This window comes from Lissotriton vulgaris, chromosome 6 (genome assembly GCF_964263255.1).
Source record: "Lissotriton vulgaris chromosome 6, aLisVul1.2, whole genome shotgun sequence".
Lineage (NCBI taxonomy): Eukaryota > Metazoa > Chordata > Amphibia > Caudata > Salamandridae > Lissotriton > Lissotriton vulgaris.
The window spans coordinates 1,533,659,930-1,533,672,692 of NC_141694.1; the positions used below are offsets into that span (position 1 = coordinate 1,533,659,930).

Below are 12,763 nucleotides of genomic sequence, written 5' to 3' on the forward strand. Positions count from 1 at the left end.
GCATCATTTACATTACTAAATATTTCGAGTGTAGAGTAAGGTACGTAAATAACTTCCTGTATTAAGGACTTTTCTTACTCCACAACGCAAATAGGAATTAAGAGACTTTTCATAGACTTTTTGGAACAAACAGTTGAATATGTTCACATTATAATTCAGATTTGAATCCAACGCATTATGTCTAGTGTATTCCATGGTATTTGAGTTTTACAAGAATCGATATCTGTCAGAGAGAGATTAGTCTACTTCCTCAAAAATGATTCTGCTTGGCATGTTTCTTCGAATGTAGAGTAGGCAAATACGCTTGTGCAAGAGGATATTTTACTAATCCAATTATCTTTAATTCATGTCATGTATGAACAACATCTGTTATGTTTCTTTCATTCCATACAGATATCTGAATGGCCACTGTTACTTTTTGGTGAAACAAAAAGGAAATTAACCCCCTGAAAAGCTACCAGTTCGAAATGCATTGGAGATTAGAGGTATATAAGTATTTAAGCCTGAACACGTGTGAATAAAAGAATGAACTGCTGGTACACCTCAGCCTCTCAGACTATACAGTAGTTAAATTAAATGAAAATCTCTGAAGCTCGGTTGGGCTTTCTGTGTGGTGCTAGACCCTAAGAAAGCCTGCCGCGGGGTGGAGTATTTAAGCCGGTAACTAACGTATAGTCAAGACCTGCAATGTGTGGACAGTGGCATGCCACAATTCAAAGAAACTGATACTACTCCTTAATCTCTCTTCAAAGTGAGTTTGTGAACGTACAAGGGATGCTATATAGTATAGGGTGCTCAACATCAGCCATTGACAACCATTCATAGCCACTCTGCTCTCTGCCTTTTTATTTCCTGCCAATAAAATGCCACCCACAGCACCACCCAGCAGAGTCTTCCAGCTTTCTTACAACTAACGGCTGCCTTGAGCTTCCTCGCTTGGTGAGCTCTTCTACAGAGCCACTCTATAAATGTGCAATGAGAGCACAGGCAACAGGATACCACCTCCATTACTCCGACGCATGCATGGACAGAGGCTATCTGGATTCAGTATAGCTGTCAAACACAAGAGATTACGCAGAGGTTACAGCACTCAAATTCTGGTTTCCCCCCAAAAAAAGAAAAAAAATCAGAAGCAGTATTACACTGCACATCACAATTGTGTTTATGCGATGCTAGAAGTATGCCTAGCAATTTCGTATTGCAATTCTTGTTCTAGCTCTCATTTTGTGCCGAGAAGTCCTGCCCTCCCCCTACTACTTACTTATTGCCTCTTCAGCCCTCTTTCGTGGCACGCGCCCAACTCTCCTTTCCATCAGGATTCACAGTGTTCTGGACTCCTTTCTTCTGCCTACTACTTGCATCCACTATTTTGGGCATTCATCAGCACTGGCTCTTCATCGCTCAAACCTTTTTCCTTCCCCAAATTCTCAGGCTACATCTGTCCATGCCTCCAAGTGTCTATTTGAGTACCACAAAAGTTTGATGTGTGTAAATGTATGTATACTTGTAAAGCGCACTATCACCTGACAGGCATCTTGGCGCTGTATACCGCTGTGGAACCCGTCCTGGCTTTCCCTGTGAGATGCTCCCTACTGGGCACCCCCAAGGTGAAACCAGGCATCCCAGCGCTTTTGGGCCGTTGTGGAGATTAAGCAAGCTATTGCCCAGAGTTTCAGAGTGGGGACCCATGATTAGAGTAGGCGCCGAGGCGAGAATTATCGAGTCCGTGGAAATTGAGCCCAAGACCCTGCCGCTTCCGGAATTGAACCCTGGTCCCGGCCAGACCTCTGCATCAGGGTCTGCCGCTCTAACCATTGAGCCACACTTCTCCACCTGTGGAGCCAACATGTTTGTCTTTTTCAACTTCTTGTCGGCTCTTATGCCCCAGATGGGTCTGAATTACTTTTACATAGGTTCTTTTGCAATAGAAAGTATTGTCTTTGTGCATTTGAGGCTGTGGTACTCACTCAATTGCTTGCTTTCAATGGACTGACAGACCTCCTGTGAGAGGTTTTCAACAGGGCAATCTCAGGCATTGTCACTTTCCACAATAGTAGGAACTATCAAGTATTAATTTGACTCGTTTTTTCCAGGGTTTCAGGTAACATTGAGGGTGGGGGTTGTGGGGAAGGGGTTCATTATTTCGAAATAGCACGACGTTTCACTCCTGTAGCGCACAGTTGCTGCCCTCTATCGCTTGATGGTCGCCTAGAGTGGTACAAAAACATGTCCTGCTTGTTACTCATACTGAAGTCCCTGCTGACAGTAGGGCTGATAAACATGCTCTGAAGTATGACGGATAAACAGGAGTCTGTCTAGTGCTTCAATGTAAGATGTAGTACTAGGAATATCACCATATGTCCAAAACCAACAGGTGACTTTCACCAGGTACGGTTCTACCAAAAACCGGAAAAAAGGGGTTATCAAAATCTAGAACATAAAACTGAAATAGTGTTAAGATGGTTAATCTACCAATAAGGCAGTCATAGCTGAACAAAATCATCAAACATATCAGTTACCAATATAAAGTGCTAACCCGCTCGTCAGTTCCTTATCTTTGGCAACACTAAAACACAAGTTTCAAACGAAAGAGGTGCACACAGGAAATGGTGATCAAATTCACAATGAGGTTCAACAGCATTATAGGAAATTTAAAAATACAGAGAAAGATTATGGTGCATAACTACTACTGTGCCTCTTCCTATGAAACACTGCAACTAATTAATCATGATGCAGTCGTATTAATGCTGCTTATGAGCAAGGCCACTGGAATGATGTGGCAGTGTGGGCCAAATTGCACAGTAGAGTTGACAAAATAATGTGGCAATAAAAAGCAAGTTCTGCAGCATTATAAAGCACAATCTGTATCAGTAATATTTACTATTTTATCAATTCAACAACTATGAATACTGGGGGCAAATGTGCACCTTATTAGTACTCGTTTACACATTAATGAAGCAATCAGCAAATGGAAGCTGACCAGTGCACTTTTGCAAAAGATCTTCAATTGTGTGGAACCACATGTGTCGCATTTTGTTCAGTAACTTTTGATCAGTTTGCGCTAGAATTAATTGGTGAAATGTGCATAATAAGAAGCAGATGGTTGATTGTGCGGCATATAAAGCAAAACCATAACTATGCAGAAAATCACAATACCAGTGGCCTTGCCAATGAGAACACACACGGTGGGGTGGGAGGAGGGTGTGTGTGTGTGTGTGTGGATTCACTTTCAAACAGGTGCCCTAGGTGTGAACTGCATTTCCAATTTGCTACAGCGTTTTCAGACTAGAAACTAGAAAGCACAATTCAACAGAAAATTATGGGGAAAAGTTACCTGTCATTTGTGTCAATGGCTCCATTTGGGCTGCTCCAAGTCTCTCCACAGTCATCACATGGTTTTCATGGAGGTATTGCTTCAAAGATGGGTGGATAACTTTCTGACACAAAACAAGGTCTACTTGGTCATTAATCATCTGTTTTGCAAGACACAGCAACTGCTCTAGAACTGCTGCTTCAGGAGACACATCAGACTGAACGAAGAGTGTTGCCTCGCCATTATTGCAAAGGTCGCCCGACAGGGAGATACTAAAGAGGGCAGTTTTAACGCAGTTTGCAGAAAATAGGTTTTCATTAAAGAGTTTATGCAATTTAAACCCTGGCATTTCTATCAGTAGCCCAGGAAGCACTGCAGACTCCATAACTCTTTGACCCTCGACTGGCACAATTACTCCCTTTCCTAAAACATTAGTTCCTTGTTCATTTGGGACTGTAAGCAGAAAGGCCCTAACAATCAATGTGCTGACGTATTCCGCTTCATTTATGGTAAGCATGCAAGCAGGTTTACTGGTTAATGCTGTCCGTGCTAGACACATCAGCGCCTTGCTGCTATCAAACTCAACTGTTAATTTACAGGCACATTCCTTGGAATTGAGGTAGTCTATGCAGCTGTTTAAAAGATGCCTAGTTATGTTGACTACACTTCTGTGAGCTACGTTTATTCTTTGAAAATGTCTAACTAAGGCACAGCACATAATGGCTGCAAACAAACCGCAGTCACTAAAGTTGGATGTATGATTGGTAACTGCTGCGATCAACACCTTTAGCACTGGATGGGTAACCGAAATGCTTTTGAGTAAGGCTGACGATTGGGATGTTGTCAGAACATACCCACCCCTACCGTTATGGACATGTTTGAGCCTGCCGGATGGGCCATATGACGAAATCATAATTTCGCTTAGTACTGATAGAGATTTACTGAGTATTTCAGAGTTTAAAGGCCCGCTTGAACATAATGAAGGTTTTTTTAATTCCAGACGTGACATCGTAGCTTCAGCTGCCTCTTTTGCTTCCAAAATGGCCAGCGTACTGAGTTTTCTAAATTTCGTATTATTTAATAAAAATGCCTTCATGAAGTGTTAGCATACCTGTACAGTAAGCAAGTGTTTGCAAAGCCAAATTAATACATTACATGCAGGAAATTACGCCATAAAATGCGTAATGACCGAAAAGGAACAACAAAAGCGCAATACGTTGTGGAGAAAAAAAAAATAACCACAGAAAAGTCATTGGACAGCTTTATTGATCATCTTTTTGCTGCTTTAATTCGGAGCTAGACCTGGCAGATCTCTTGGCAAATTTCTGTATGAGGTATGTCCCAAAATGTATACCTAAAAACGATGCCCCAGCGACTAGGAACCAATTCCTTCGTAACCAGCTTTTCTGTTTCATGTCTGATGGTATCCAGGTTCTTTGCTCCACCTTGAAAGGTTTGAGACCTGCAAAATAAGTTACATCAGTAAGTAGACACACAACTGTTCTTCTACATTAAACACGCACGATATAATTTACTAAAACTGTTTTTAAATGTTGATCGTCACAAATGTACACTACTCCACGTTCACGTTTAGTACATTGTAATACACTTCCTGTACACAATCCACTTTAAGTGCACATTAAGAAAGGTAACACCCACAAAACTATTATAATGAAGTTACCCGCGTATCAACTTACAACTTAATAAGCAGTACAACAGGATTGCTGTTAATGAAGCTAGCATTAACTTGTTAAATCAAAATTCCCATTAACTCATGCCCCCTCCATCTCCCACACAACTGTAGGCCCACACCACACAGTTGCTGTTCTGACAATCCTTCATGACTTCTGACCCGATGATACCTCACCCTATTGGCAGCGATGGCTAGGCTAGGCCCTTACTGCTACATAAATCTACATAACAAACCACTGGCATTCGCCGAGACTCCTTGCAGTAGCTGAATGGCCAGCAAAACTCTGCAAGGGTCTTAATTAATGATGTGGCCCTTAGGCTCATCTTCCAGACCTACTATGGCTATCACATTCAGCTATGTATACAACAACCCCTCTAAAAATGACAAGGTATTCACTCCTTTCTTGGTCTTGTCTATAAGACCTGGCATTTACTATCTGGGTGCATATTCCTACTAGCATATGCATGACTTTGGGTGGGCCGTCTCGCCTTCCGAGCAGACCGTGCCTCTCCCCAAACCAGGGCAGGGAATAGGACAATAGTGCCAACTACACAGTATATGCAGATTCTCGTGTGGGGTTTGGGCTAGAGAACCCTGTTCTTTGTTCAGCTTTGTATTTCGCCCATACATAATGTATTCCTTTCTTTCTGGTGATACTGGTACTGTGAGAGTTTGACATTTTAACATTATTTAATCCTATTTGCTGTTCTGCATTGAGTGGACCAGAACATACCAGCTTTAGCAGTCTTGCTCGATGTGGAATAAATATTCAGTGCACTGGAGTGGCCATTTATGCAGGAAGTTCAAAGTTACATGGGCTTGGGGAAATCCTTCTTAAGCTTTTATCCATGGGACATTTGGCTTGTGTGATTTTCGAAGGAGGCAAGCACAGGTGGGGCCCCAAACAGGGTGCCGGCTGTATCCCATTAAATTTGTATCCCATTAAATTTGTTTTGTGCATCGAGCCTTTGGTTAGTATATTTCATGAGTGTCACACTTCAGCCCTAGTATGGTCTTTATACATGGGGGAGATCCCTTGTCATATCCCTTTGTGCTGACAATACTGTGATATATGTTCAAAACCTAGAGACCAACGTAATCATCATTATCAGAGTGGCTACTCAGATCTACAATTAAATAGGGACATATCAAAATTATTCATCATCACACACAATTCCAGTTTCTTTGTGGGTGAATACCCACTCAATTGGAAGCCTGATAAAGGTAAATATTTAGTGATTTCGTTAACCAGGGACAAAGCGGAATTGCCGAAATTTAACTGTTGATGTTTTTGTGCAGTTTATATTTTTGTGCATGGACGTGCAGAATGTGGATTCACTTTCTAATTTACATGTGCAGACTGACCTGATACTACTGCCTTTGAAACCATTTTTCTTAAAAGTATAGAGGTGTCTTTTCCTGGCTTACATTAATTAGGCCTCAACGTAGCCTCAATCCCATTTTGTTCGAAATAGAGGTCTTGTTCTGCATGCTCACTATTCAATATTTTTCCAGCACACAGTTAAAGTAGTCATGTTTATTTCCACTGATGATGTACTTGCTGTTCTTGAACAAAACTTTCCAACACAAACATTGTAATTAATGTTTCCTTTTCAAGGTCCTTCCGCTGCCTCACTATACTGCCTTCATTCATAATAGGATGCTGCTTTCACCTCAGATTTTTGGGGGTGGGGTAATGGGGTGAGTCAGGTGACTTGCTGATGCTTCTAGGGATGTTGTGTATTTCTTATTGACCTTGCTGCTCATTTGAAACGTAATTTTTATGGTCATTTGCACTTTATTCTGCATTATACCATTTACCGGGAGCCTTAATGGCACAGATTATTTGTGCATCTGTACATTAATTTTTCTGTAAGACAACTTTCAAATTTTTATGATAAAGCATTAAAAAATGTATTAGTGATCTAGAACTCAATTAGAGTCCATTCTTAACCGTTTTTTAGGTCTCGCTGAGTAAGCATGCATGTGCTGCTCGGAGAGACATTTAGTAGCGGCTTTCGGAAGTGCTCCCTAAGTGGCCACCAGATAGCGGTCACGCACACAAGCATGCGCGCTGATGCCAACTCCCCTTGCGTGCTTTAGCACATCATCGCGATCACTTTCGCTTTCACAGCGATCGTGATCGCAATGACTTTCTCTTTCACTGCCACAAGGCATTACTATTTCTGCCGTGCAGCCAATGCTTGTTCTCATCTTCTTATTGTTCTGTCTCGCCTGCAGTACACCTCTCTTTCCCTCTCTCTCGGCATTTCTATCTTTCTTAGTCTCCCTTTCTCGCTTTCAATGTCCCTTACCTCACTAACTCACGATCACACAATATACGCACCTCTTTCTTCTCTTTGTCTCTGCTTCACTTTCACTCTCTCTCGCTCTGCCTTTCATTGCACTCGGCGCAATCCCTGTACTTTTCTATTCCTTTCATTATGCATTCATATCTTTCTTACCACGCCTTCCCTCTCAGTGCACTTTTCTCCCTCTGCTGTCTCCCTCCATATGGAACATAACTATTCTCAACCATTCTATTTTTCTTCCTCTCAGGATCTAAATCCCTGTCCTTCCCACTCTCACGCTCTCTTGGTCGCTACCTTGTACACAATATTCATTTATCTTTTTTTCCCTCAGTAACTATCTATGTAACTCTTTTGTCCTCAATATCCCTCTTTATTTCACTCTCTCTCGTGACCAATCCCTGTATATTTCTATCTCGCGGGCCCCGCCCCTGTCTTCACTCCCTCCCTCTCCTGTTTAAGCGTTGGCTCACCACGTGCTACTGAAGGGGTGCTTCTCTTCGTGTTCCTCTTTTCTGTGGGAGACGTGATACCTGATCGAAACGCTGCACTTAGATTAATACCCGGACTGGAGCTTCACGCCTGTTGGCACCTCTGGCGTGACGTGGAACTGCTCAGTACAACCTGCACTGGGTGCTGACTGAGGACCGGCGCGTTGGCTTTATTGATCATGGAAGCCATGTTTGAAAGAGCAGGCGCATGAGCAATGCACAGAAGTTAACTCTTGGAAAAAGGATTTAGGATCAACCACGGTACAATTTAGTGTGGGGCGATTTGGAACAAGAAACATTTTTACCTCAACACCGCCCGTTTCTAATAGCAACAATAACATGGCAGATACCTTGTAAGCTCCTTCACTCAAACCCTCAATGTTGTTTGGTTCACTTCCATGCGTCTCCCTATTACCCATCCAATCACTGCAGTTACCATTACGATTAATGCTTAGTAGTGGCCACTTACGGAGAACTTCTTTGTGGGCACCCACTCAACACTCCGAAGGCCCCTTAATTTGGGATGAAAGCCTCTGCTGGAAGGAATACCGCTATTCTTTAATTTGCAATTAGCGATATGTTGAGGCACCTGCAGCTGCAGAATAAATTCCACATTTTACAAAGCTCCAGAGATGCAATTTAAAATAAAAATTAGAGAACAATTTAGCGCAGTTGCTTTTTACAAATAGAGCAGAAAGACTGAGAGCAACAGAGCCACGAACATTGACATGAAGATAGGAACGTTTCTAGTGTCTGTGAATATATTTTTTAAGCCAGCTTGCTATAAATCCAAAAGTGTGTACATGACAAAGCCATCAGAGTGGAGGATAGAGAAAGTTTGGAAAAAAGGCAAAAGACTGGTGTCAACTGACCTCAAACAAAATCCCTGGGAGGAGGAGGTCCCCTCTATGAGTTTGTATTGATTTATAAATGCAAAATAAATATTTTATGCAGCAGAAATAGAACAAGCATTGGCATAGTCAATAGGTCTCGCTTTTGGGACCTTATAAGTATTTAGTTATGCAGCACAATATCCTTAGTGTAACAACACCAACTGTTTCATGGCTAAACACTTATAAGGTCCCAAAGGTGAGACCTATTGGCTATGCCAATGCTTGTTTAATATGCTGTAGGTGCCTTATTTCGGGGATAGATTGCCTCATAAATCAGGTTTAACAGCGTCTCCGATTCATCCACCTGTGGGCGTGCTGCTGTGGTGATATTTTGGTGGTGTATATTATGGGTTTCTGTTCCCTCTTAACTTTGGGACAGCCTTGGAGAATCTCACAGCATGGACCAAACCCTGACTAAGATTGCCTACAGCAATGCAGGGCCAAATATAGTTTACTAAAATGGTGATGTGCCTAGATTTTGGTACTTCTTTAATAATATCCTGACACACATACCCAAGATTTTTTTTTTGCCAGCTCTTGCAGGTGCTCCAGTGATTGGTACACATTAAATGGGAAGTTCTTACCCTGCTTATGAAAAATGGGGGAATGGCGGTAACAGACTTTTCTATATTATCTGGTCACGCAGACGTACAATGCAGTGCATACATGTCCCAAACGCAAGAGTGGACAGCGCCGTCGTTGGCTTAACTTTGTTCACTATACTTGAGAAAATGAAGCCGACCAACAGTTAGGAGAGATGATGTAGATGTGATTGAGGTAACTGGCTCGGTGTGGTGGGAGCAGGTGAAGCAGGCTGGATGTGTGTTTCATTACTTGCCATTATTAAAAACATGGTATAATCCTCTTTTGCCCCCCCACCCACACACATGCTGGAGAAAAATGTCAATCATTGTTGAAAAGGTGCTGGAAATACGGGCATAAATGTAGTGGCTGACTTGCTTCACAACAGGTTCTTCCTGGACTTTGCAGAATACAGAAGTAGGTATGGCTGTATTATATAGATGAAGGCAGGCTACAAAAGCCATCTCCCTAGAATAACTCAGCCCCACTCCAGAACTCACCATATGTGCTAAAGTGCTTCAAAGAGAAGGTGCTTTTTGGACACCCGTCTTTAAGTATGTAGAGTTAGTTGAAAATAGGAAGGTCTAAAAGTATGTGGCTTAGCCCACATGGGAAGAGGAGTTAGGGTATTCCATAACCAATGCAAGTTGGGCATACTGCTGCAGGCCCGGTAAATATATTTTACTTATTAAAAAAACCTGATTAAATTTCAACGTGTTCATGGATATATCTTACTTCAGAAGGTAAGACTAGTTGGTCAGAAGGCATTGTATACTAAAAAGAAAAAATGTATTTGCAATGCAACAGGTCTCGCATTTACATTAGTTTGAGCTATTGGCATTGTAAATGACAATGCCTTTTATTTAGGTTTTGGTTTTTGAAACATAAATAAAATGCATTATCATTTACAATGCCAATAGCTTAAACTTGCGTAAATGCGAGACCTATTGCATTGCAAATGCTTGTTTTTACTGCAGTGCAGTAATGTAACAGGTAAAGCAGCTGACTTTGGAACTGAATTGAAAGCCTCACTGAGAGCATGCCTCTGTCCTGCAGTTGATATCTTCTTAACACAGTGTTTTTGAGCTTGTAATGTGTCTCTCTGAGGCAAAGCTTAAATATTTGCATAGCAGTGAGATAAGCATCCTTCGGGGGATTAAAAGCAGTTTAAAAGGAGACCGGTGTGATAATGACTGAGCCCGGGGACGAAGGCTATGGCGTAGATACACAAAATTACATTAGTTTGAAAATTTAACGAAAACATAGAGGAACCGGCTTAAAATCAGGAAGCAGGAGACAGACAGATTGCCGCTGTATTTGTATGTTTTCTACGAAAGCATCATGGAAGGGGTCTAGTTGAATAACAATGAGATTTAGAGCTATTGACGCCACTCTGAATGGCAATATTTTATAGTGATGGATGTGAGCTGATGCCTGTGTTAATACGGAGGGCACCACACAGGGGCTGACGGGGAGAGCAGTCTGAGACAGCACAGCCGGGATGCACACTTTGTGCACACAGAGGTGGGGGTGGTAGACTGGGGCTACGGAGTACGTGGGGGTTAGGATGTCCTGCACTTACTGGTAGCTGTGGAATGCAGCAGCAGCCCTGCTCCAGTCACTATGTGCTGTGCGTAGACCACCAGGCTGCAGCTTGTTTGCACAGGATGCTGGTGGAGGGATGCCACGCCACGCCACCCACTGAATCAGGATGTTGTTGTCTTCGAGGTATCGGGTCAGTTGTCTGTTGACAATTTTCTCTGTGATTTTCGCCGGGAACGGGAGCAGGGAGATGGGCCGGAAATTCTTGAGGTCCTTGGGGTCCGCCTTGGGTTTCTTCAGTAAGGCGTTGATCTCGGCGTGCTTCCAGCTTTCCGGGAAGGTTGCTGTCTTGAAGGAGATGTTGATCGTTTTCCGGAGGTGGGGGACGATGGCTGTGCTGGCTTTGTTTAAGACGTGGTGTGGGCATGAGTCAGACGGGGATCTGGAGTGGATGGAGTTCATGGTCTTGATGGTGTCTTCGTCGCTGACGTTGGACCAGGGGGTCAGGCGGCTGGTTTGGATGTTGGTCGCAGGGGTGGTGGGCTCGGCGGTGGATTTGGGGGTCGTGGCGTTGAAGCTGTTGTGGATGTCGACAATCTTGCGGTGGAAGAAGGTGGCCAGCGAGTCGCACAGGTCTTGAGAAGGGGGAATGTCGTTGGTGTTGGACCCGGGGTTGGAGAGTTCTTTCACGATGCTGAAGAGCTCTTTGCTGTTGTGTGCGTTGTTGTCCAGTCGGTCCTTGAAAGCGGTCCTCTTGGCGGTCCTGATGAGTTGGTGGTGTTTACGGGTGGCGATCTTGTGGGCCGTATAGCTGTTTGGTGTTCGTGCATGGAGCCAGTTCTTCTCCAGTTTTCGACAGGTGCGCTTGGAGGCCTGGAGGTATTCGCTGAATGATGTAGCTTTTTTGCTAGAGTGGTAGCGCGCGGGGGTCCTGAGTGGAGCGAGGGTGTCAGCGCAGTCGTTGATCCACTGTTTGAGGTTGAGGGGGGCGGTGTCGGGGTCGGTGGGGTCAGGGGGTGTCTCAGGGCGAGGGTGGTGGTCCGTTGGTCTTCGGTGACCTTGCCCCAGCAGCGGCGTGACATCTGCTGGGTGCGGTGGTGCGTGGTGGGTTTCCTGAAGGTGAAGTGGACGCATCTGTGGTCTGTCCAGTGGGGTTCGGTAGTGTGGTCGAAGGAGACGTGGGGACTTGCGGAGAAGATGGGATCAAGCGTGTATCCAGCGGCGTGGGTGGGTGTTGTTACGAGCTGTCTGAGTCCGAGGTTGGCGATTAGGGCGGTGGTGTTGGCATCGTTGTTGTCCTCGAGGTGGAAGTTCAGGTCCCTGAGGAGGATGTAGTCCGTAGAGGCGAGGGCGTGGGTGCTGATGAGGTCGGCGATGGAGTCGCTGAACTGTGGTCGGGGTCGTCTGTAGACGAGGGTTCCTCTGAGGGTGGTGTTGGGGTCGGTGTGTATCTGGAAGTGCAGGTGCTCGGCGGTGTTGAGAGTGTCGTTGGTGTTGGTAGACACTCTGATGGTGTTCTTGTGGACGATGGCGATACCCCCTCCACTCCGTTGGTGCGGTCTCTGCGGGAGATCTTGTAGCCTTCTGGGATGGCTATGGTGATGTCTGGTGCTGAGGTGGTGTTCGGCTAGGTCTCTGCCAGGAAGGCGACGTGGTTGAGTCGAGGAGGTCCCAGAGTTCGATGGCGTGTTTGCGAGCGGAGCGGGTGTTGAGGAGGATGCATTGGGGGTGGTTGGGATCTTTGCTTGACGGTTTGGCGGGCTGGATGCTGGTGAAGCTGGAGTTCCAGCAGGTGAAGGGCCCGTGGGTGCGCTTCGGTGTGGCCCGGAAGCAGGCGTTTTCTCCTCCGGGGTTGAGTGCGTGGAGGGTGCCGACGTCCTAGTGCAGTCGAGTGCAGAGGTGTCTCCAGGGGTTCTGGCGCTGGACGCGGTCCAGGCTCG

The 12,763-nt window shown here is 44.6% G+C and overlaps 3 protein-coding genes across 3 annotated transcripts in view; all 3 read right to left on the reverse strand.

Annotated features, from left to right (window-relative positions):
- Positions 1 to 12,763, reverse strand: part of MKKS (MKKS centrosomal shuttling protein) — a 159,196-nt gene that overhangs the window by 61,278 nt on the left and 85,155 nt on the right. Inside the window, exon 3 of the mRNA XM_086927715.1 lies at positions 3,335 to 4,775. Coding sequence (XP_086783841.1) covers positions 3,335 to 4,409 — 1,075 coding nt within the window. The 5' untranslated portion in view covers positions 4,410 to 4,775. The remainder of the gene's footprint in view (positions 1 to 3,334; positions 4,776 to 12,763) is intronic.
- Positions 4,562 to 12,763, reverse strand: part of LOC147709109 (uncharacterized) — a 93,357-nt gene continuing 85,155 nt past the window's right edge. Inside the window, exon 3 of the mRNA XM_086927716.1 lies at positions 4,562 to 4,775. The gene's annotated coding sequence lies outside the window, so the exon portion shown is untranslated. The remainder of the gene's footprint in view (positions 4,776 to 12,763) is intronic.
- Positions 4,562 to 12,763, reverse strand: part of LOC147709110 (uncharacterized) — a 93,357-nt gene continuing 85,155 nt past the window's right edge. The window contains exon 3 of the mRNA XM_086927717.1: positions 4,562 to 4,775. Coding sequence (XP_086783843.1) covers positions 4,576 to 4,728 — 153 coding nt within the window. The 5' untranslated portion in view covers positions 4,729 to 4,775 and the 3' untranslated portion in view covers positions 4,562 to 4,575. The remainder of the gene's footprint in view (positions 4,776 to 12,763) is intronic.